We start from the raw sequence: 26,042 nt of genomic DNA on the forward strand, positions 1-26,042 counted from the left end.
TCTGTGATACGTGGTTGATTATCAGCTGGCTTGCACAGAGAAATTTATATAAAAGTGTTCAAGGAAGATATCCCAGTCTTGTTTTAATGCAAAAATTATTTTCCACTTGGCTTTTGTACAGAAAAATAGTTTGGAGAATAACTGTTTGGTCTATTTGTGGTGGGTTGGATATAGGATTTTTTGTTTTTCTTAGATGGTATACGTCTCAGAATCCTGTCTCCATAAAGCTGGATTAGATGAGGATAAATTTTATATTAATAGAACATATTTTCTATGAAAGGCTCTTAGTAATTGAAAGTATCTTCTCCTGTATTTCTCAATTGCTTATAAAGTTTAATATTTTCAATGAATGTAAGCACTCAGTAAATTGATGGACTTTGTTACGGCAGATTGTTTTTTGGTTTTCGTTAGGTTGATAGAAATTAGAAACGAAAAATTTTAAATATATCTCTTTTGCCCAAAGTGAGAATTATTTGAAATATTTTATACAAAAGCAAATACTGCTTTCTTAGAAATTTTATTAAATCAATTATTAACAGTAAAGAAGTAAAGATGAAAAAATTTGAAAATAAATCTCTTTCATTTATTAGTGTTTTTATAACAGTTCAATTTAACAAACTATTAGCACTCATTGGCTATATTTCACTATAAAAATTGTAACATGTGAATAAGAACAAAAATTAATTTTACCATAAATTTTAAAAGAAGCTGATCTTACTGACTCAATATAAGTTCAAAATATAAAAAGAGAAGATGGAATTATTGATATAATTTGTTGAGGACTTTGACAGAACAATTAAAGCAGCGTTTGTACCTTTAACTAGGAATATTAGGTGGAGGGAAAAAGCAGTTTTTTTGCCATCCTTAAAATTTTGATATTATTGGTAGTTTTTTTTTCCTAGTGGAAAATGTCAAAGACAGGAACATAGGGGTTTTAGTTCAAAGACAAGAAGTGTTTTGTATATACTCCTGTGAACATGTGCTTGTGAGCATGTTTGTTCAGAAGTTGGGGGTATCTGTGGATGATGGATTGTGAGGCATTGCTACCACCACCACCACCAACCCTGGTAGAATATGTACTAGATGCCGGCCACTATTGTATGTGCTTTGGGTGTATTGGCTCATTAAATTCTCCCAACTATACTGTAAGGTTGCCACTGTTGTTACATCGTTTTATAGATGAGGACACTGAGACACAGAAGGGTTATGCGCTTTGCCCAACTATTAAGTGGTTAAGCTGGGATCTGAATCCAGGTTGGTTTGTATATATACAAACACGTGTCTCTTGAGCAAATAAACTAAAACCAAGCCTCCCGCATTGAATGAAATTGCCTATAACAGAGTTCTAAGCTTCAAAATTTGGTGACTAAAATAAATTATCATGGAAAATAATCCAGCTCACACTGACTTGAGCAGTACGCGTGGTTTCAATGAGCAATATCGCAGGAGAGATTCAAACTTCCAAACAGGGTCTAGTGGAGAAGACCTCTGGGCAGGGTCTGTAAATCACATCTCAGTGTACATTTTGTTATATGTTTCTGTTTTCAGCTGGTGAAGGCACATTTGGGATGACAGCACCTGAGCATAAACTTTCCAGCTGCCACCCACCCTCTTTTGTCCCAATTACCATGAAGTATAATTGGGCTGCTTACCATTTTCAGCCTTTTTGAATAATGTTTTCTGTGTAGAACATACAAAATCCTGCAGTTACCAAGTTTTTTTTTCTTAGGCATCAAGTCTTCAGAGGCGGGGCTGTTGTTTAATTTTTATCAAAGTGCTTCTTACACAAAATTTATACTAAATTTAATTCTAAAATGCTTCTTCTGAAAAACAGTAGTCCTTTGCCTTTATGACTTTCCACCCCTAAGAAAGAGGCAGTGCTTTCAATTTTTGTTTCAGCAGATTCCCTTGGAATTTACTTCCGTGTCTCTAAATCACATATTTACCTAACTCTTCTCATTCTTCTAGTTTTAAGCCCAATCCATCGACATCTATGGAAGGTGAAGCACTGATAGCCCTTTCTGCCCTCAGGCCCCCCTGCCTCCCCCCATGCATACTTTCTGCCTCACCTCAACACAGATGTATCATCATTTTTCACATGATCATGGCAATGTAAATGTTACTCACAGCTGGGGCCAGGTAAATTACCAGGTTTTACTTTTTCTTTCTGGAATAATCTTTGTTTTTGTTTGTTTTTTTTTGGTTTGTTTGTCTTGGAATTAATACCTCTCCTTTTTTTTCTATGTTTTTCTGTCTAATTCAGCTTTAGACTCCCCCTGGTGTAAGTTTTCTCTTCATATATTCAGATATTTGGGGGTATTCTAGCCATGATTTTTTTTTTTTTTTTTTTTTAAGGAAATCTCTCAGAGCATCTAGACCCACTCCAGTCTGGACTGCTGAAGCCGTTGCCGTCATGGGATATCCCTTTGCTAGCATTCTGAAATTTCCTTTGCCTCCCTTTTGTTTTAGATCCTTTGTTTCCTGGAATCCAAGTCATTGTCCTACTCTGTTTAGTCTGTCATTTCAGGGAGCACATCTTCCAGTAGTTTCCTGAAAAAACATACTTAGGAAACACATTTTTTAAAGAAGCTGCATGCCTAAAAATGACTTCATATACCCTCACATGTTAATTCTGATGGCTATGGAATTATAGGTAGGAAGTCATTTTATTTTTTTCCTGAGAATTTCGAAGATATTCCCCTGCTGCCTCTAGCTTCCAATATTCTATTGAGAAATCCGATGCTATCTCGGTTTTGAACCTTTGTAGAAAAGGTATTTAAATTTGAATTCCAATTCTCTGTACGTTATCCTCAAGAGTCCCCAGTCCTGAGACTCTGTTTTACTGTTTCCAGAGAATAAACCCCCAACTTCTATACTGGTGGGGGTGGGTCGTCACCCAGCTACGTAGTGGAGGAAGGGGACCTGAGGGCTCTAACCTTCCCCTATACAGGTTTTCCACAGGTCACCCTCTTTTTAGCCCTGCCGTCATCCACTTCCACAAGTATCCAGGGCTGCCAGTACCTGAGCACTGGGGGTGCTCTGCAGTGCGAATCAGGTTGCTCCCAGCTTTCTCCACTCGATACCGATTAAGCATGCGGCTTTCAGGGGCCAGCTGAGACCTTTGCTGCTTGTCTATTTGCTTTGTACCTTCCGAAATACACCTGCTGTTGTCTTCTTTTCCTTTATCTCTGGGTTTACGTCTTTTAAAACGTCCCTTTACTGTTTTAGTGAAGCTTCAAGAAGGAGGAGATAAGGGCACATATTTAATCTGCTTTCTTTAGGGGGAAATCCTGGGGGGTGGGAGAGGTGTCAGGGAACCAGATCATTTTTATCAATAAATTAATTAAGAAAAGACCTCCTTGAGGTTCTACTGTCTTGTCTGCACATGTATAAGGAAATTAAATCATCTTTAATAGGGGAAACGAACCCCCTTTATTTCTGTTGGGAGGTGCGTCTCCTTATAAGTGACCACAGGTTAAATAGGAAGGTGGGGTTTCATGCCTTTACCTTCCTCCCAAAATACGTGCCGTGGAGAAAGGGACCAGTAAACTCTGCCATTCTTGCCATTCTGCGACCAACCTTAGTTTAAAATAACAGACAAACTGATTTCAGCATTTTTAAAAAAAGAAGTGAGTTCCCCACCCTCCACACCCTTCCTGCTTTAGTCTCCTGATAAAGATATTTTGAAAAAATACCAGCTATATGCTCACTGGACAAGGATTTTACTAAAGATTTTACCAAATAGCTTGTGGGGTTACGTGTCCCTTAGTGGGAGTCACACTGATGGTCTTTAGGAGGAAATGAACAATTTTACTCGCTGTCAACCTCCAATCAGTGCTACGTCTACTCAAAGAAATATGTGTTGAGTATGTGTTCTGCGCCAGGCAGCGTGTCAAGTATTTAAAACATGGTGATGCCTCCTGTACTCACGGAGCTTACATTCCAGTAGGTACTATGATACGGTTAATAACGGCCACCGTTTCGGTAGTACTGACCGTGGGACAGCATTTCACCTGACTGAATCACGAGTGCAGTCCTGCAAGCTCATTTTAACATTCTCATTTTACAAATGAGGAAACTGAGGCTTAGTGCTTTGCCCAAGGTCATCTACCTGGTATGTAAAGGGGCCAGAATCTGAAGCCAGGTCTGTTTTGTTTCAAAGCTCATGTTCTTCCATTTGTAAACTTAAAAGAAGTCAGCAAAGCAGTTTCACGTACAGTATTTTATCTAGTCTTCTGTCATCTGGTCTAGGGAGGACATTCAGTTTTGAACTGAAAGGTAATTATTCTCAGTTTGAGAGATTTGGTGAAAAAAAAAATCACTGATTAATTGCATGGTTTTGGGAGTATATCTTATTATCAGCTTGCCTTACTTGCAGTTTTTTCATGAACATACGTTTAAGGATAAAACTTATTCATATGACACAAATTTTAGTTTAATTACTAGAGAAGAACTTAGCTATTTTAAGAAAGTCTGTATTGAATAATTTTTAAAGCAAATGAAATAGTTTGTAACGCAAATAATTGCCTTCTAATTTCCTTGTATAAACACACTTTCCTAGTCTTCATTTGTTTAAAATGTTTGGTTGATAGTAGCTCAGGAAAGATGGGGAGAGTCTGTGTATTGTTCCTTTTCTTTACCTGTGTAAATTGTCTTAAATATTTAAAGACACACTAAATTATCATAGTATAAACTTCAAAAAAGACACATGGTGAAACAGAGAGGCAACATTTAAAACAAAACTGTGTAAGCAGAAGTCAAGGGTAGTCAAATGTTAACAAGAAACCTTGAGCTCAAATTAGTCAGAGAAATTCAAGGAAACCTGAAATTGTTTTTTTTTTTCAGTTGGTAAGCTGATCATTATTTCCACTGACATCTATTGAATACCTGCTGTGTGACAGATACCGCTTCGGCGCTGGGATAAAATAATGTTTAAGAACAAGTTCCCTGCTAGCCAGAACCAGTGGTCTGGCAGGTGAGGGAGCACAGTGACTTGTGAGTGAGGCAGATGACTGGTTTAAAAGCTGAAGCCTCTGAGGCTTGACATCAGGAGACAGAGATACCTTTATACACAAAGGGAAGAAGAGGAGTCAAATGGGAAAGAACAGGAGATGAAATAGTGGGAAACAATGATAAGTAAGAAAGTGCGACACCGGGCAGGGAATGAAGGTCAGATTCGGGAGGAAAGGACAAGTCTATATTCTATGGTATCTCACAAACTATTTCAGAATAGCATTTGTATGATGCTTTACAAATTAAAAAAATTTCCAAACCACTTTCCATGTGTCAAATCAAACTTGATGATAACAGTGAAGAAGGCTCTGTTTTTATCTTCATCATTTAGGTGCGCAAACTGAAGTCAGGGCAGTTTAATGATTTTCCAGAGATCACAGGGTTGCAACGTCGGTCTGCTGACTCCAAATTCAGAGCTCTTTCCACCATTCTAGGACAGCATTCATGGAGAGACGGGCGACTTGCTCTGCAAACTAGACTGGTACGGATGATCTCTTCAGACCATGTGTGTTGGGAAAGTAAAAGCATGAGAAACACATGCTGACGCCACTAGGAGAGATGTACACGTGGTCCAGTAATGTCGAGGACAGCAGACAGTTTTGCAGAGAGATGTGATATATGTGTACGCTTCCTACCATAACCAAGCCCAATGGGAGCCACTGCTTAATTCTTTGCTAGTTTTGTTCTATTCTATCTGTAGATTAACACCAGGTTTTACAGATGCCTCACTCAGACCCAGCCCTTAAACTAAATAGTGACAGAGAGATTCTCTGTGCAATGATCAATATGAGGATGACTTTCTCTAGGACTCAGAGCTCACCAAGAAAGAAAATGTAGGCATGAATGCAGTTGATTTGTCTCTCTTGTATTAAGGATAGAACTGACTTTTAAAGTTTTCCTTGCAATTGGAAGACTGGATGTCTGAGGCTAATACAGTGACAACCAAGAAAAGGCAGCCCACCATGAAGCTGTAGCACCATCTATAAAAATATATTTTATTTGAATTAAATTTTAGATTTACTTTGCTCTAAGAAAGTTCTGTCATGTTGGCGAAACTTGTATTTTCAGTATCAAGGTCAAATAAATATGTGCCTCTGAGTATAAGTGGAATAAAGACAGAGGAATTGTCTTATATGAGAGAACTTGCATCAAATGAAACAATCAAATCTGAAAGATACGATCATTTTAGAGTTTTCCCCAGTTTAAAGAGTGTCCCACTCATGCGGACCTTACCGATCTCAGTTTTGAGTGTGTAATGAGAAATTGTTTAAGATATATATGCTTTACATATGCATCCTTGGGGATGCTTAAGACACAGTTTTGCTAGTCCATCATTGTAAAGGTCACTTTAGAAAGTCAAGATGACGTCGCGCCTGTAGTTATTACACTGTTGTTTGGCTCCCCTAGCTTGCAGAGCCACCCAGGTATTGCACGCATTGTGTACATCTGGGCCCTTACTCTGCGCTGGGGGACTTTCTGTTGATGCAGCACAGACATCGGAAACATCGGAAGCTAGTCAGTGACTCCAGAAGACAAGAAATGAGAGCGATGACTCAAATGGGATTTAAAGGGATTAAAAGTCAATCCAGTTCTTTAAATTATCTTTAATTTCCTTGATGTTTTTATAGTTCTCTGTGTATGTCTTCCACACCTCACACTGGTCAGAATGGCCATCATTAAAAATTCCAGAAACAATAAGTGTTGGAGAGGGTGTAGAGAAAAGGAAACTACACTATTGGTGGGAATGTAGTTTGGTGTAGCCATTATGGAAAACAGTATGGAGAGTCATTAAAAAACTAAAAATAGACATACTCTAGGGTCCAGCAATCCCACTCCTGGGCATATATCCAAAGAAAACTATAATTCGAAAAGATACATGCACCCCAGTGTTCATAGCAGCACTATTTACAATATCCAAAACATGGAAGCAACCTAAATGTCCACCAGCAGATGACTGGATAAAGAAGATGTGGTGTATATATATAATGGAACACTACCCACCCATAAAAAAAGAATAAAATGCCAGTTGCAACAACATGGATGGATCTGGAGATTGTCATACTAAGTGAAGTGAGCCAGAAAGAGAAAGATAAATGCCATATGATATCACTTTATGTGAAATGTAAAAAAAATGAGACATGAACTTACTTACAAAACAGAAACAGACTCAGAGACATAGAAAACAAACTTGTGGTTACCAGGTGGGGGAGTGGCGGAGGTGGAGGGATAAATTGGGAGTTTGAGATTCGTAGATAGAAACTTACTATATATAAAATAGATAAACAACAAGGTATAGCACAGGGGACTACATTCAATACCTTATAATAGTCTTATGATGAGAAAGAATGTGAAAAGGAATATATATATATATGTAGATGTACAACTGAATCACTATGCTGAACATTAGAAATTAACACAACATTGTAGATCGACTCTACTTCAATTAAAAAGTCATTCCAGAGATCTGCATGGTTATCCCCAAGGCAAAGCCAGGGTGTGTCCTAGTCTTTTTCTACCATTAATGCACACAGTTCTCGTCCATGTTCATGCTTCATCTTTAAAGGGATCTTGACTCTTCAGGCTGTTTTGGTTTTCATTGTCACCAGAGGTCAATTTTGAAAAGAATTTTGATTAGGGATCTGAGAAAACAAAAGTATCTCATAGTGCAAATTTTTTCTGGAGTCTCACTCTTTCCTAGGTTCTTATCAAAGAAAGAAAATTTATTTAGCACATAATTATTGAACATTTAGTCTTCATATTGTAACATAAGGTGAAAATACATTATTGTTCATGTCTAGACATCTCTTAAGTGAATTATTAAGAAGAATTTGGAGAAAAAAATGTCTTGGAGTAATGTGTTCACAAAATTTCTTCTAATTATTTTAAGGCTAAAATCTTCAAAGTAAGGCAATACTTGGAAATGAGATCTAAGTAGACTGAAGCTGACCAGGAGTACTACACAGGCTATAAATAAAAGTGCTTGTAAAATGGGATCCCCTTAAGAAAATATTACTTTACCTTTTGAATCAAATTATTATTTTTAAACATGCTTTTATCTAAGAGATTTTTATAGCTATATGTTCTTTATTAAATTACAACTAATAACAGTGATTTATATTTTAAAACCATAAAGGATATATCATGGAAGTAGTAGAAAATCAGCTCAAATTTCTCTTTTATTTTCCCCTCTTTTTGGGGGACAAAAATTATGAAGCAAAGAAACTCACCATTCAGGCCTTGATGGCTCACAGTCCTGCATCAGTCCTTTTTTTTCCCATTTCCCTGCTACCAGCCTAGTTCAGCGATCTTTTATTTAGTTTTCCTAATCACACCTTTGCTTTCCTACAGGTCATTTTCATATAACAGCCAGAATTATGTTTTTATAATGTATATCAGGTCATGTCACCTGCTAATGAATTTCAGTTATATATAGGAAAAAATTCAAAGTCCTTTCTGTGGCCCACCGAGATCTGGCCCTTTGTACCTTTTAGGGTCACCTACTGCCCTCACTGTACCCAGCCCCGCCCCTCCTGTGTTTCGGTACCACTGAGCTCTTAACTAACTAGCTCCCCGGAAAGCTGGCCTTGCTCCTGACCTTTCCTCTTCCTGGATGGCTTTCCCGCACAGCTTATCAGCACTGCCCTCTCCTTGGCATTACTGACTCATCTTAAAGATCACCTTCATAAAGAGACCTTTCCTGGTCACCCGGTCCAAGGCGGCCCTGCGTCACTCACCATCATGTCACTCTGCTTCGATTTCATGTATTCTTATCTATTCATCTATCATGTAACAAATGTTTATTGACCATCTGTTCTGTGTTGATGAACACAGTAAAGTTCCTGCCCTTAATGGAGCCACCATTCCAGTGAAGAGGAAAAATCAGTTTGTCACAGCCTGGTACCCCCAGCCCTGATCCGGCACCACAAACGGAGTAAGGGTGCCGTGACAGCAGTGGGCTTGTTTTAATTCTGCTGGAATGAGTGACCTTTCAGAGAGCTCATTCTTTCTCACCCTTTTACCATTTACTTCTGTAAAGTTACCTCTACAACTGGGGAAGCGGCAAGGAACCGCACAAAGAACTCAGCCGCAGTGGGTCTAGGCTGCTACAATTTATTTATTTATGCGTTTATGTTTATTTATTTGATTATTTATTTATTTTATTTATTTTTTAATGCACATTCTTGAGCAAGTCAGGTTAGATTGCCTACTTTTTGCCTTCATTTTTTCATTTGTAAAATGAGGTAGCCTTCTCCACTGAGTGAATTAATGATGAAAGTATTCAAATAAATAGAGCGCTATCCAAAGGGTCCACTGAGGTGGGTATTAAATGTTGTCTGCAGATGTTTCTAAGTTTGCTGAAATTTTCCCCATCTGCTCCCAAAGGAAGGAGCTTCTTGAATATGTGCCTCTGTCTTCTTGTCCGTTGGATAAACAGCACTGAAGAATATTTAGCTTGTCTCCAATGACCACATTTCACTTTGATTCTATCCTAACAGCATTCATTTTCTGTTCTTCTGCAGTACTTTGGAAGCTTACTTGTCATTTTCTGCGTAGAGCTGGCTTGTGGCGTTTGGACATACGAGCAGGAAATTATGGTGAGTTCGAAATGGAATATAATCACAATCTGAAGCAAGATGTGTTCAGCCTTTTAAATCAGATACTCTAGAGTTGTTAGGCACCTGATTATAAGTTTGTGTGTTTATGCTATATGGTAACAACGAATATTCTCAATACTTCTGAAACGTAACATTTCCTTTTCTGTGTCGAAAGCATAGTGCCAAAGCATAATTTGTAATATTTCTTTCCTCTGCTCTGATATATTTCTTTAATTCCAGATCTTGCTTAAACATGGATATAACAGACTAAACACAATATATGTTCCAAAATAATTTTACCAACTTTTGATTGTGTAATAGGAAATATTCGCATTAGCCATAGGACTTGAGAAAGCTTGAAAATCTACATGACAGCCTTCTAAGATGCTGACTGTCCACTGATGGCTAGGGAGCAGCCACTTTCTGTTTGTAGCAGGGCTTAACCATCCTCCAAATCAAGAAGTGTGTGTTAGAATGAATGAGAATAAATGTTTCTTAACCTTAAGATTTTACCAGTAATGTTTGGTTTACCGCTTACACCTCGCCTCTGTTCCATTGGGCATTATTACTTATTTGCTGTTTGCTCATTTCACTGGTGAAAATTGGCACATTGATGATCAGCGAGGTCCAGCACCTTTGCACGTCTGCGAAGGCTGGCTCTTTTCATGGTGGCAGGTCAGATGGTTCCACGGGGAGCCGCGTAGAGTAACTCTGTTTCAGGAAGGTGATGTTTTTTCAACATGTAGTCTTTGGACTGTCTACAGCAGGAGTCACCCAGGGCAATTTTTTTTTTTAATTGCACATTATAGGGCTCTAGGCCAGATCTGTGAAAACAGAATAGAGGGAAAGGCAAGGGCTGGGCATTGGCATTTGTGACAAATCCCAGGTGAGTCTTCAACATTTTAAAATTTAAGAGCTCTTAGGAAGAGAATGTTATTTTACATTTGTTTCTGAGCGGCATTTCAGCTGTTGTGTAAGAAAATTGAAGACGTCTCTAGAACTGATGCAGTTCTTAAAGATTCTATGGTGAACCCGCTATTGTGTCTGTGACACTGTTTTGTATACTAAGTGGTAATTACAGACTAGTGGGTACCTGCATACTTCAGTTTTGTAAACGATGCTTTGGCATTGCTATGCAGCTCAGCCCTTCCGAAAACACTCATGCTTTCAATGTATGACAACTCTCAGTAAGAAGAGAATGGATGGGGTTTTTTTTTCTATTAAAAATTGAAAAATCAGGGCAGGGTCTAACTAGTTTAATTTAAACTTAAGGGTTATCTTCAAAATGAAACCTCCTATTAAAGTAAGAATGCTTTTGTAAGCTGTTATGGAGATCTTCCATGGTGATTGTGTTTTTGTATCTTTTGCATTTTGTCAATTTTTGTTCTATATATTTCAAGGCTATGTTTTTAGGTACACAAACATTTCTACTTCAGGATGAATTGAAAAGTCTATCGCTGGGTTAAGACTATTATGCTTTAAAGTCTACTTCATCTGATATTAATATAGTTATACCACCTTGTAAAAATTTAATGTTTATATGGTTTATTTTCTGCCCATTTTTTGAGCTTTCTTTATCCTTGTTTTCAGATATCCCCTTTGTAAACAACTTATACTTAAAGAATATCCTATTGAAATTATGCCTTTAATTGGAATAATTAGTCCATTTATACTTAATGTAATTATAGGTTATATTTGAGTTTAAATCTATAATCTTACTATGTCTTCTTCGGTGTTTCACTGAGCTGCAAAACTGGGCAATTCCAGGAAGGTCGGTGGGGTGGGTGGTAAAAAGAAAACTATGCAGGGAATCAGGGGACCTAACTAAGTTTTAGGCCTTCTCGTAGCTTTGTGACTTCGGACAAATCATTTATCTTCTTTGGCTATTTTTGCTTCTTTGCTTATAAAATAAAGGAATTGGATTAGGGGAAAAAATCGGAATGCTTTTGTCATCTTTGAAAATCATATTTTCACACCATCCCTAGAAATTTGGTATATTAAGAGAAAAAGTAATTGGTTCCAGGGACTCAGTTTCTGTGTCTTATTAATTTTTTTCTGTTTTCAGAAAACACGTGGATCTCCTTAACATTCAAGCAATCGATAGTAAATTGTACAATTAATTCTGATCTCCTCATCTCAGCTTTTGTGTTCTTTTTGGTAATTAAAGGGTTTTTAGAAATGAGTTTACTTTCTAGTGGATTTTTTAAATGGTCTGTATAGCGTTTATGTCATTCTAATGTTTGATAAATCTCCTAAGTTATAGCAAGTTTGAAATGAATTAATTTAAGGTATTTGAAAGGAAATATTTTGACTTTCCTATAACTCTAAGGAACTTGAGGAAACAGAAAGGAATTCCTGCTTTTTAGATACTTTCTTCTGTTTGGCTAAGGGGCGATCTGCAAGTGTTTTCTTAGTGTCACAGTGGTACCAGATGGGTGTACGCAGCCGTGTCACTTGAAGGCATACATCACTGTTTTGCTTGGGTAAATCTTCCCCCATTAAGTCACCAGGATAAAACAAGGGCTGTTTAAAAGTGAAATGTGGAAAGTAGTCCTTTAGGAAAAACATTTGTCAGAATATTTTTTTTATTACTTTTGCACTAATAGCAGTGTGAATGAAAAGTGTCGTTAAAGTTTATTAGCTGCCAAATTTCGCAGAACCCAGGCTTTGCATAGAATGGGCTTTGTGCTCTTAGCTGTTCCATGCAAGGAGCCAATACATGTGTGTTTTCCTTTATGGCCCGATCGTGGTATTTTGTGCCAGAACCTCCGTGATCTCTTCTGTTTCTTGCTATATTTGGTCTCCGATCAATTGTGGTCACAAGGGGGAAGCAACTTAAATTTATTCTGGAAAACAAAATTTAAAACAAGAGTGTTCTAACAACCAGATCAGGAGGAGGTTTGACAACAGACAGGCTATTTCTGTTTTTCTGTTTTTTGGTTTTTTTTTTTTTAATACATGTTCACCTTCTGTGCATCATTCTGACTCTAGATAAAATCTGCCAATAATATTAACCGTTTCAGATTATAAATTTCCAGAGAATTTATTTCACTTCCCCTTATTTTACGTTCAAAAGGATATGAGATAATAATAATTTATGGTGAGTAGCTTGAACTTTGGTTAGTTATCTGAAGTTTGTTGAAACCATATGAACACAAAGTATACCCAGTCGGCCCATTATTTAGGGAACAAAGTTGTGTGCCCAAGTGTTGGGGTGTTTTCTTTTGTAGCATGCATTTCCAGGTAATAAAAATGAAAATTAACAAAGGAACAAAATGAAGACTTTCTGTGGCCGGGAGTTTTTAAAATACTTCTACTGATAATGGCTTTTTTTTTTTAAAAAATAAGGTTTGAAAATAGTATTAACCTTGTGTTACTGTCAAACTTGTCAGACTAAGCTCGGTCCGTATTACTCCATAGATCAGATGCAGAAGTCTGTCTGCTTTCCCTGGAGTTACTTTAATACCACGCGTGTGGAGAGATTAGGATTTGGATGACCCAGTTTCTCCTGTGGCACTGTAGATAAAACACAGCGCGATGTGCCGACTAGATTTCTAGCCAGCTGTTGTATTGTGTACCTGAAGCTCTGTCCTGACTGAATACTCTATTAAGGGATGCGGTGACTTGAGAGGGGAAGCACAAAAAGTGCTTTCGTTTCACAACTATCTTTTCTAGAATTCCAGCATGCCTCTAAAATCCAAATTTTGGAAGGGCATTTACAAACTTATCCTAGAGTGAAGTTTGACTTGAGCTGAACTCTTTCCCTTCTTCGTTCTTTCTCCTTGATTTTCGTACCACAATCTGCAGTCACTACAAAGAACAAGCTCATAACATTATGAAATCAAGGCAAAGGACATTCTGCAGCAGGGATCGCTGGCCATGAGGAGCTCTTCGGCTAGACAGTTGACTTGTTTTGTGATTTCCCTGAACTTGATGTCAGCACTAAATGACATTATTTTGCTTACTATTTAGTACAAAAATCTACATGTAGAGATTGGTCAATAAATATTTAATAACCCCAAGCTTAATTTATGCCCCAAATAGATATAAATTCATAACAGTATTTGTCAATTGTGAGACATCCCGTGGATGTGTGATTATGCGGATGAGTCTATGAGTGATTGTGTTTGTGAATATGTGAACATGTGTGAGTCTGAATGTGGGTGTTTGCATGTTACAGTTGTTGATATTTTGCTTTTTTGTCTCCAGGTTCCAGTCCAGTGGTCAGACATGGTCACTTTGAAAGCCAGAATGACAAATTATGGCTTACCAAGATACCGGTGGCTTACTCACGCTTGGAATTTTTTTCAGAGAGAGGTAAGTGCTACAATTTCTGAGGCAGAGGGTGTGGAATAAATGGCACGCTCTTAAAGCCAGTGTTCAAAGCTTTGGCTTTGGTCATTTTCTCTGTGCTAAAAAGTTAAGCCCATGATTCCGTCACCACTGGTGTCGTTCTTTATTGAGAAATACTTTAAGCAGCACCATGCCCTGCCTTTCTTCCTGTGCGCACCCTTTCCCCTTCATTTCACGTGGTTTACATATATTTTAGAATTTCTTAAAATGCCGTTTTGCTAAACTACTGTTAATTTTCCTTTTTTAAGGAGAATTCTTTAATAATTATTCAGAACTCTCTATATGAAGGGATAAATTTTCAGGACTTTTTGAGCTATCTGTAAATTAAATGTCATTTAAAAGTTTTAAATAATGGGTCTCATTTGGGGATTAGGACTCACTGTATCATTAAAAGCATAAGATTTCTAGTCAGAAAGACCTTGGTTCAAATTCTGGCTCTGCTACTTACTATTACGGGAGCTTCTATAATTTACTTAACTTCCTTAAGCCTTAGTCTCCTCATCTGTAAAATGGGGCTGTCTCCTCAGGTTGCTGAGAAGATTAAATGGGATCATAAGTTTGACCTCATTTAGTTGATGTTATTAACCATTACATTACAAAGTATGGATGCTTCCAGCTTTTCTTACCTAACTTCTCTATAGCACTGCATCCTGTTATCTAAATACAGGAATTGTATTTAGATGTTTAAAATCTGGTGACTTGCAGTTAACCATTGATTCTAACCAAGTTCTTCTCCTAAGCAGCTTCCCTGGGATGGGAGTGACATCCCCAGAGGACCCAGTATATCTCTTTTTTTAATGTCATTTAAAGCCGGGCCACAGAGCATTTGAGAATCACTGTCTTGTATCACCGAGATCCAGCTCTCTGTGGGTTACTCTGTCTTGGATACGGGCAGAGGTTCAAGCCCAGGATAATCTCCAAATCTGGCTCTTTGTGTTACAGTTGTTGAGATGGTGAAAATTATCATTGCAACACAGATTTCCTGTTTACTTAAATGTTTCCTGGCTTTGTTTACTCTTCATCTGTACTAAAAACAACGCAAAGGGGAAAGAAGCGAAGCTTAGGGAATTTATAGTAAGCTGTGTTCAGCTCCTGCCCTGATCAGAAGCTTCCCAGAACTCTTAACTTTCTGAGATTTGCATGTAGACCATGATAATCCAGGTTAAAAAACAAACTGAGTTTTGTTTTTTTTTTTTCCCAATGGTACAAAGAGGGGCCCAGTCTAGGTGGACAGTGGACAGCGTTGCACAACAGCCCGCACATATGTATTTTTAGATTCGTTGTATGGTGAGTTCCTGCCTCCAGACCGTAGGCCTGAGTTACCCAGAAGGAGGTGGTGAAGACCTCCATGCATCCTGAAAGAGCTTTTAAAAGCCCCTTGTGTTAGTTTGCTAGAGCTGCAGTCATAACAAAGTGCCACAGCCTGGGCGGCTCAAGGCACGGAAATTTATTGTCTCACGGTTCTGGAAGCTGGACGTCTGAGATCAAGCACAGGCAGGGCTGCTTTTTCTGAGGCCTCTTCTCCTGGGCTTGTAGACAGCCAGTCTTCTCCCTGTGTCTTCTCGGCATCTTCCCTCTGCGTGTTTAAATTTCCTCTTCTGATAAGAACATCAGACATACGGGATTAGGACCACTCTTACGACCTTATTTTAATTACTTCTGTAAAGACCCTTGTCCCAAATAGGGTCACATTCTGAGGGTGAGCCCCTCAACGTGAATTTTGGTGGTGGGGGCGGGAGGATACGATTCAGCTAATAACTCCCCCCTCCCAGAATAAATTGTGGGGCTGAAAGCGACCTTGTCAGGCTCCAGTTTTCCCGACTCCTGATTCGGTGCAGTTCTGGGCATGTACCTCACTTTGCTGGCCTCTCACTTACGCCCTAGTGATGTTTATTTAATGCTTTAAAAAAAGAAAAAAACCTGATGGATTAACAGACGCACACTACTACGTATAAAACAGATAAACAATAAAGACCTACCGTATAGCACAGGGAGCTGTGTTCAATTTCTTGCAATATCATATGATGGAAAAGAATATGAAAAGAAAATATATATGTTTGTATAAGTATAACTGAATCACTTTGCTGTCTGAGTCACCTAAAACTAACATTTAAATCAACTACACTTCAATAAAAATTAAAAAAAAAAACCTGACACTAAAAAATGTATTTATTTTTCCTAAAAAAAATTTTTTTTAATGGAGGTACTGGGGATTGAACCCAGGACCTCATGCATGCTAAGCATGTGCTCTGCCACTGAGCTGTACCCTCCTCCCATATGTATTTATTTATTTTTAGCATAGTGATTGGGGTCTGTCTAGTCTTGGGAACAGACAGGGTCTGCTGTTCACTGGTCTGTGGTCGTGGCAAGTCACTTGACTCATTAGAGGCTCAGGTTCTTCATGTGTAAAACAGTGGTGGAATTTTCCAGTTTGATGCCATGCTAGCAAGAGTGGCCCTATCTGACAATGAGGTTTTAAAGGAGGCAAGAGAACTTCAAGGAGAGGTAGACCATAGTCATGTGTCCCTAAGAATGGGTTTGCTTAGTGAGTAAACATAAGAGGTTTTAGGAAAAATTTCAGTACCAAGACAGTATCTTCTACTTGATGAAGAAAGCCAACTGTGTAAAAAGACAAAATATCTCAGTGACTATTAAAATTTAAAAAAAAGGTTTTGGCCCTGAATGTGATATGCTTAAGGTATGTGGAAAAGTCATTTCTGTGGAGCACCTCATTTCCTGACAAGGTGGGATAAATGGGCTGTTCTGTTGTGGAGCTTTCCAAGGACTGGCCTTCTGTCATCAACGTAGAAAACACATGTCCTTAGGAAATGAGAGAAGTAGGTTTTCTCTGTGTGGAAGGATTTAAAAAGACTGACTTGGAAATGTAGTAGTTTATGATTTTTATAAAGTGGTCTTTTTACTACATGTGTTTTTTATGGATAGTCAATGACTTATGTAAAATATATGATGTCAAATTATGTTTGACCTGAATTTGTAATGTTTGTGGTGTATTTGTGGCTTTTAGAGCAAGTTCATAAAAGGAAAACACTAAAAAATATTCTTAAGTTTCTTGGAAAATTTTAGCATTATCCATATAGCATTAGTAATTCATCATTTATAATACTCAGAATGATTGTTGTCTCTTTAAACATGAGATATTTAGGCAAATGAAAAAAATGGAAAATCACTTTTTTGTGTTTTCCTTGTTTCATTTTACATTATACATTCAGAATTCTTTAAAGTTTATTGTAGTTGAATTTTTAGAAGGTGGATTGTGATATTTTATGATACAGTGTTAATCCTGAACACAGACTGATTTGTTGGTCTGCATAATTTGCAAGGCCAGTCACTCTAGGCAAAATTCTTCTCAGTGACTGCCCATAGTCCTTGTTTTTGACTATATGGAAAAGTAACTCCACTCTACCCAAGGGCAGAAAGTGGTCATAGCTAAATATTCTGGATCTAATCTACATAGATCCTTATGCCGTGTTTCTGAACCTTGGCCACAGAAAGTTTTTGTTAATACTTGGTCAAATGAGACCAAAAAAAAAAAAAAAAAAAGACAATATAGTTTGTCTTCAACTTTATTCAAGCTAAAGATATATCATTTCTTCTGAGATTATGGTAATAGAATATGACAGGTTTTTCCAAGATTCTCACTTGGTTGAATAAAAATTTGTTGGCCAACAAATCTTTCTATGGAGGTTACGGAAACTTTTAATATAATATTTGAATTGGTTAAGCAGTTCAACTGGTAACCAGGCAATATGCAAATAGATTGATCAATTGTTCCTTAGTGGCCGGAGGATTACTATTAAAGATAAGACTTCAGCTATTTGTTTTGTTAGTGTGTGTAACTCTGTTGCTGTATGATCACTCGTGGAAGGTCTTACATTTGGGGAACGAGACTCTGTCATGCCTGATCTGTTTTTACGTGTTTTGGGCATTATGGTTCAGAATCGTTCCATTATGGAGTCCTTTTCCTTTGTTTCTGTCATCAACACAGAATGTGCACATGTCATTAGGCGACGACAGAAGTGACTTTAGCTCTGGGTGCAAAACTGTAAGAAATCTAACATTTAATCTCCTATAAGTTAAGAAAATATTTTCAGTAGTTCCTGAGCCTGACCAGTCATTCTTTCGCAGTTTAAGTGCTGTGGAGTTGTGTATTTCACCGACTGGCTGGAAATGACAGAGATGGACTGGCCCCCGGATTCCTGTTGTGTTAGGGAATTCCCAGGATGTTCCAAACAGGCCCACCAGGAAGATCTCAGTGACCTTTATCAAGAGGTAAGGCCATGTGTCATTTGCTTATCGTACATAAAAGTTTTCTTAAGATGACTTTTCTGTAAAGAATCAACAACATGCCAGTGCAATTTTCCTCTTCTGTCTAATTATGAAGAACCCGAAATACTTCCTCTAATATGTGAAAAAACAGGATAAAGCTAAAAAAATCAATATAGACATCTGCACACTAATCACATTTTACAAAGAAAAGTGGGAAAGACTAGGTTTTAGGATTAATTGGGATTTTGAATGGTGCTATCTAGAACCAAGTTCCATGGCCACCTCCTAGGGGTGCTTTGCAAACAGACACAATGCAGAGCGTGTGACAAACTCTGAACGTTTGGAAAGACAAGATTTTGACTTCCTGAGCAGAATATGTATTTTAGGGCCTCTACATAAACTAAAATATATATAGAGGGAAAAAAAAAAATCAAAGCTCCACTCTGCGGAGAAAATGCTGTCCTCAACTCTTCAGGTCCCCCTGCTGGCTAACGATCAGCGGTGTTAGTTTTAGTTAGCTGATTTAATGAAGTTAGATGCTCACTGGCATTAAAATCAGTTGTCAAGTGGCCAGGAAGCTTACATATTCATGTTTTCTGGGAGACTGTTTCAGAATCATCAGGTATTCCTTTGTTAGCAGAAGCTTTCCTATTCCTTCATTTTTAATGAAGGTGATTTTCACACTTTGTTAGCAGGGGAACCCTATTTTCAAATTAAAATCTAGAACTACACCGTTCCAGTAGCCAATAGCTACATGCGGATATTTAAATTAAAATTAAATAAAATTAAATTTCCATTTCCTTGGTTGCACTATCCACATTCTGGGTGCTTGACAGCCCCTTGGGACTAGCAGCTTCTGTACAGGACAACACAGATATAAGACATTTCCATCTTTACGGAAAGTTTTATTGTAGTCTTGATCTAGAATGGAAGCTCAAAATGTAAGTCAGATGGAAGGGAAGCTGCTCAGGCTGACGAGTTGGAATCATTTCGCAGATACATTGCCAATCAAGTATCTGGGTACCACAAATCATCTTACCGTAAGGTAGCAATTTATACCATTCTTAATACAATGCACACACACACATTTATATGGCTATAAAAATGAAACATTAAAACAAAACCCATCAGGATTTATAAAACATGCATTTTTATATATTTCAAGTTGGTTATCTTAGGAAGTTTTATGTTTTTTTCCCAGAAATACTGTTACTGTTCAAAATACTTTTTAGGCTGTCTGTACAAAGTCAGTTGTAGAGGTGCACACAAGTCAGTTTTTATTAATTTATAGTGTGAATTAACGGGATTTGAAGAAGGTGCTGGATTGACCACACAAATGTTTCATCTTGTTGATGTCTTAGATATAAGTAAATTTTGGCTGTTAAAAAAAAAAATTCGTCTTAGAAGACAAGGCTACACCATTTAAGGATATCCAAAATAGCGTGCTTCAGGCTCTGAAGGCATGCCACAAAGAGGAGTGTCAAATATTTTTAAGAGATTCAGAATCGCGTTATTCTTCCAACAGATATTTACTGTCTCACAGTTCCAAAGGCTGTAAGTCTTGATCAAGGTGCCAGCGAGGTTGGTTCCTCCTGAGGCACGTGGGGAAGAATCTCTTCTGGGCCTGTCCTGCAGCTTCTGGTGGTGTGCTGGCAATCACTGGCATTCCTTGGCTTGTAAAAGCATCACCCAGATCTCTGCCTTTACCTTTACATGACAATCTCCCTGTTTGCCTCTGTCTCCAAATTTCTCTTTTTCGTAAGGACACCTCATCCTAATTAATTGTAACTGCAAAGACTCAAGTTCCAAACAAGATCACATCACAGGTACCTGAGGATCAACATATGCATTTGGAGGGAGTGAAATTTAACTCATAGCAAGAATTGTTGAAGCAGCTAAAGAAGTCAGTTTTTTTATTTTAAAAGATAATCAAAATACTTGCAGTCACGCCTCACACTACTGGGAAGTATTGTGTTTGGATGCTATCACTTTAAACATTATATTTAGTAACACCTTGGCTTTGAATGAAAATGAGTAGACAGGATATTGTATACTGAACAACGGATTATTGGGGCAGTGTTTCTGAGCTCTTCAGTGATTATGCTACTTTTTTTTTCTCCTGAGTTAAGGCTGAATATTGGTTGGTGTCCGTAGTAAGGATGGATCAACGAACAAGTTCAACAGTTAAAGTCCTGTTGATTTGATAAAACAGGCAATGGTGCTTAATATTTCTAAGATAATATCAAAAGCAGACATAATTGTGGATATTTAGTTACATTATAACTCATCACTAGATTAAAAAAAAAAAAAAACAGGTGATTACAGACAGACATTTATTTATTGGGATGTGAGCCCCAGGGAGGGCCTCCTCCTGGGATAATAAACCATTTTACAGAAAAAAATACAAGAAACAAAAACCAAAAAACCCCAGATAATTGCAGTACAGATGTAAGTATAGACATGTGAATTGAAACCTGTCAGCTTTCCTAGTGTGAACTTAATCCATCTGTTAGTTTTTAGGAGTGGCAAGTCAATATGAGAAATTATTGGGCTACACATAAAATAATTTCTGCCTTCTTTAGTGATTAATACCATTCATATGATTATAACCAATATTGATCATGAGAATGACAAAACATGAATGAATCTACCGTATCTTCCCACAAAGTCTGAATATGGACACATTCACTTCAGTTTTATTATTTAATTGAAAAGCAGTCAATTAAACATTTAATACATTTTTTAATTTAAAAATGCAGTTCATTGTTACTAGTAGTATTTATAATGAGATGCTTTAGTTTCAGGATGTCTAGAATTGCTTGTTACGTGAATTTTAAGATTAGAAGGAGCCACACTGTTGTGCATGTGCAAGTTGATGGCTCACATTATTTTAAAAGTTTTTTCATATATTCATCAAGAAACTTTCGGTAGCAAGCTGGCATTATCAGTTATGAGACAGGGGTTGATTATATCAGAGTAATCTGCTTTTGTATTTTACAGTTGATGACAGATACGGGTATTGGGGATGATATAGTGCATAATTATATGCGTAGTTGACTTACAAAAGTGATCACCTAGTAGCTTTATGGCACAAGTACAATTAAATCCATCATTAAAAATAAGACTTGGGGTGAGGGTATAGCTCAGTGGTAGAGTGCATGCCTAGCATGCCTGAGGTCCTGGGTTCAATCCCTAGCACCTCCATTAAAAAAAAAATCCATTAAAAAAAATGAATAAACCTAATTACCCTCCCCCAAAAAGATGATTAAATAAAAATAAGATTTAATTCCACTTTGCCCTGGGGAACATATGTTTCTTAACTGCAGTGTGCCCAGAGATCAACCACCTGGAAGATGAGGGGTCTCAAAGGGGAAACAAGGTGGGGACAGCTAGAGGCATTTGGGATATTTATTCTGAAGTAGCGAGTACTGAGAGGAGATTTTTTTATAGATGTCTTCAAAGATTTCAAAGTTTATCACTCAGAACAGGAACTAGACTTATTCATTGTTGCTCCAAGGGCCAGAAGTTCCAGGAAGGAAATTTTGAATCAATAGAAGGAAGACCTTGCTCATCAAAATCCGTCCAAGTTGTGATAAAGGTTCTTTTATAAAATAGTGAGTGTCTCATCACTAAAAATATTAAAGTCAAGGTCAGATAACTATGTCACTGGTGAGTAGAATGGGTTTTTAAATTAAGAGTGAATTGGGGCTAGATGAACTTCAAGGTCGCTTTTATCTTTCATATTCTGTAAGTGTAGAGATAAGAGCTGGCTTTCTTCCTGCAGTCTTTCTTCAGTAGTCTGAAATCAAGGAAATAAATCATTCTCAACCATCTGGCGGCCTGCGTGGTCCCTGACCCGATAATACCTTATGACATATTTGAAATCTGTGAAAAATGACAGAGCGGAAATACAGCAACAATCGCACCTTTTAAAAATATTTGCATCAGGGGGTATGGTTGGGTTTGGCACACAGCTTCTCAGATATCTGTAATGAGCTATATACTTGTAGAAGAGTATCAATTTAAACATTCACAGACAAAAATATCTCTGACCGTCCATTTGGTTCTATCCCATTCATTCATTCAAAATGTTTTCAGTACCTACTGGGTTCCAAGTGCTGTTGTAAATGCTGGAGATATAGGGTTCTAGTTAGGGATATACACATTTAACAAAAAAGAAAAGAAAAGAAAAATGATTTCAGGTGCCCGTAAGCACTTTGAAGACTGAACAGGGTCGTGCGCTGATGAATGGCTTTATTGGTGAAGGAGCTACTTAAGGTAGGATGTTCAGGGCAGGCTGTCTTTGGAGGTGACATGGGAACTGAGACCAGTTGGTGAGAAGGAGCCGGCCACGCAAAGGTCCAGCAAAGAGGAGTTTTCTTTTAGCTGCGGGGAACTGCGAGTACAAAAGCGCCCCTCTGCAGGTGGCCCTGGGCCAGGGATCCTTGACTATTCCAGGCCCTGGTCTTTGGGCTTGTTTGTGTAACCACGCTCTCTAGATACTGGGTGTGAGACTTGGCCTCAGCAGAACCTCAGGACTCGGAATTTAAGTTGGTGAGATACAGGACTAAGTAAGATGCATCTCTCCCTTCTCTCACCTGCTGTTTTCCCACCATACCTGTTACTAAAGTTCTGGACTTGATCTGGAGAAGAAAAGAGAGAAAGGAGAGTAAAGAAGGCTGGGAGAGAGAAAGGTCTTGTGGAGTCGGGACTGCCAACCCCTTGCCCAGGGACCAACCTGTGCTCTTCCCGGATGGGCTTCAAGAGGAAAGTGATGCTTCTGACTTCGTTTTCATATTCTAGATGCAGTTGTTTTTTTTTTTCAGTGACTAGGGTCCATAGCTCTCATCAGGTTTTTCTTGGGGCTCCACACAGAGAAGTGTGGAGAAGCGCAGTGGCAGGGAATGGTTAACAGTGCTTGCTGTCTCAGGTGGGAGACGGAGCAGAAACATCTCCTCAAAGGGACTGAAATGCCATTTTCGTCCTCTGTGCGCCACCTCAGGAAAAGTAAATGGATGTAAACAAGCTCACAACAGGCCCTACTTCCAACTCAAAACAGTAAAACAAAGAAGAGAGAGTCCAGTGAAACACACTTCCAAAGACACATTTCTTTGTTTTGTAGTTAAAAGGTACTGACCGCTTCTCCAAAAAAAGTAGTTATTCACAGAGGTTATGTAAGGGCTGGACAGAGGGCTGGTTCCCATGAAGCTCTGTGCTTTTGGGACTCCTTTTCTTTGAACCTTTAGTCTTTATATGTTCTGTGTGACGTTGTGTTTGAATATCATATAATCTTAATAATTTCCCTTGGGGCAGGAGGGGTATAGCTCAGTGGTAGGACACATGCTTAGCATGCATGAGGTCCTGGGTTCAATCCCCAGTACCTCCATTAAAAAAAAAAAAAATTCCTCTGTGGCAAATAATTTTGCCCCAGACCATTTCTGCCTCTTTAGACTGTTGTTTATTTCTTTTCCGAGTAACAGAAAACCCTGTACAAATCCAGAGACAGAGAAGGGAAGGGATGTGGGTGTGAAGGGAGACGTGATCTCTCAGAGTCTGACTTGCAGGGCAAAGAACCCAGACGATGGTGAGTGTGTATAGGTCTCCAGTGCTCACAGAAAATAAAGGCAAACATACATGCAGGGGCCTCCCCGAGGTTAAAGGCGGGGCAGCTCATGGTGGACCACGTGGGATGGCTTGTGTGAGATCTGTCTTCTGCCAGTTGTGTGTTATCTGCACTGTGAGCTGAGAGTCAGGATTTCAGCCCTCACCCAGACTGGAGGTCCTGGCCTCCCCCCCACATCTCCCTTACACCCTGCTGTCCTTGGCAAATGATACTCATTTTATGATCTATGTACGTTTTTTTTCTGGGCAGTGTCTCAGCCCTTAACATTTTTTGTTAACACTCTTCTGTTAACGTCTTTGTTAGAATTAGAAAGGGAAGTCAGTACCCTATGTCTGTTTTGACTAGTAGACGGCAACAGCTTTTATTTTATCATTTTTACACCCAACATCCTAAACGCATAAATATTATCCCAGCACTTCTGAGCCAGGGAGGAAACATGACAGTGTTATGGGTACCAAAGGACATGGTGGTGGGGGTGAGGGTGTGGCCTTCTGGCAAGCTCTACCTAGTTAGGGGATTGATCCGTCTTCTCCCAGGTAATCCTGCTCTTAAGCTGCTAGTGGGATTCATCTCAGGAACAGGTAAATTGCCACACCCCAAACAAACAAAAGTAGGGGCAAGTGTTGAAAGAAAAGTCCAAGATAGGAAGGAAGAGGTAACAGCTCAGGCCCCCGGCCAGGTCCTGTCCCGTTGCACTAACGTGATGAAGTTGGTCAGATCTGCACAGAAATGATCCTCCCATCAGCTAGAAGGAAGTGCGGCTGAGGTGATCTTGAACTGGGGCACGAGAAGGAGCCTGATGTTGGGTAGACAATCCTTAATTACCACTGTCCTTATGATTGAGATGTGCCGTGAGAACACACAGAGGGGATCGTAATTCATTAGGCTGTCTTTTGTGTGTGTGTGGGGGGGGAGGGTAATCAGGTTTATTTATTTATTGTTGAATAGAGGCACTGGGATGGAACCCAGGACCTCGTGCACGCTAAGCATGCACTCTACCACTGAGCTATACCCTCCTCACCAGGCCTCCAATCTTAAAGGATAAGCAGATGTTAGCCAGTTGCAGAGAACATTTGGGTGGCATGGGGTCCTAAAGGGCATTTCAAGCAAAAAGGCAACAGTGCAGAGCAGAACTGGAAGCAAGACAGCACAGCTGGAGCAGCGGCGGCAGGGGGGGCTGGACAAGGAAGACGCCGGCTTCTGAAGAGCCCTGGGTGTCCTGCTAACACACGCAATTTAGACCGAAGTCTGTGAGCAGTGGCCAAAGGAAAAGAGAAACGCATTCACACATTTGGGGCATCTAATGAAAGGAAGGCTTAGGACGGAGCAGTCGTGGGTTTCTGATTCATTAATAATGAAGCTCCAGTCTCAGATAAGCACTATCCTGCCCAGATAGTAAACAGCAGGCAGCTTTCAAGCTCAGTGGTTGTTTAGATGGAATAGCCCCACGAAGTTCCATTCTCAGGGTTCTTTTATATGAAGTCAAAGACACTCCCTCCTGCCTCTCTGCTGACTTCATTATCTGCTCAGTAACTGCTGGCAGGGATCAGGTGGCGGCGGACTTGGGGTGATCTCTGTTTTATCATTCAGAGCCCTGCAGGACCAGTTTGGGCTCGGTCGGGGGAAACATCCCTTTTATCCTCAAGCTCTGCTTGATCTAATCAGGCCTGGAACTGTTCTGCCAGTTTTGCTTCAGGTGTACAAATGCCTTCGTCTTTTCTTTCACTGTCTTTCTCGGCATTGTTCAGTTGTGAGTTTCCTGTTACCTATTCACTATTCAGACAGCTTTTCCCCTGGTGCTTTATTGGTAGAGACTTGCAGATTTTGCCTTTAGAAGGTACTGATATAAAAGCCATTATAATATTTTTGACCTGAAAAAGTACCTCTCAAAATAACAATTTTATTTGTGCTTAAAAATCCTCATGCTGGCATTGTGGAGAGTGAGTTGAGGTGAGAATTGGGTCTTAAGGCTGGGAAATCAGGGAGGAAACGGGTGCAGGTTAATTCATGGGGGTGATTCTAAGTATCACTGCGGAGGGAGAGGAGTGAATGCATGTAAAAGATATTTAGGAGGGAGAATGAAAGGAATGATGATGGGGGTGGGTGTGGGGAGTGAGTGACGTGGAAGCTGCAGGGACGTCTGACATTGACTTGGACCCTGGACCGATGGA

At 39.0% G+C, this 26,042-nt stretch overlaps 1 protein-coding gene across 1 annotated transcript in view; it reads left to right on the top strand.

Moving 5' to 3' along the window:
- Positions 1–26,042, top strand: part of TSPAN12 (tetraspanin 12) — a 63,218-nt gene that overhangs the window by 27,972 nt on the left and 9,204 nt on the right. The window contains exons 5-7 of the mRNA XM_032483611.1: positions 9,534–9,608; positions 13,818–13,925; positions 18,108–18,251. Coding sequence (XP_032339502.1) covers positions 9,534–9,608; positions 13,818–13,925; positions 18,108–18,251 — 327 coding nt within the window. The remainder of the gene's footprint in view (positions 1–9,533; positions 9,609–13,817; positions 13,926–18,107; positions 18,252–26,042) is intronic.

The sequence above is a fragment of the Camelus ferus genome, chromosome 7, assembly GCF_009834535.1.
Source record: "Camelus ferus isolate YT-003-E chromosome 7, BCGSAC_Cfer_1.0, whole genome shotgun sequence".
NCBI classification, from domain to species: domain Eukaryota; kingdom Metazoa; phylum Chordata; class Mammalia; order Artiodactyla; family Camelidae; genus Camelus; species Camelus ferus.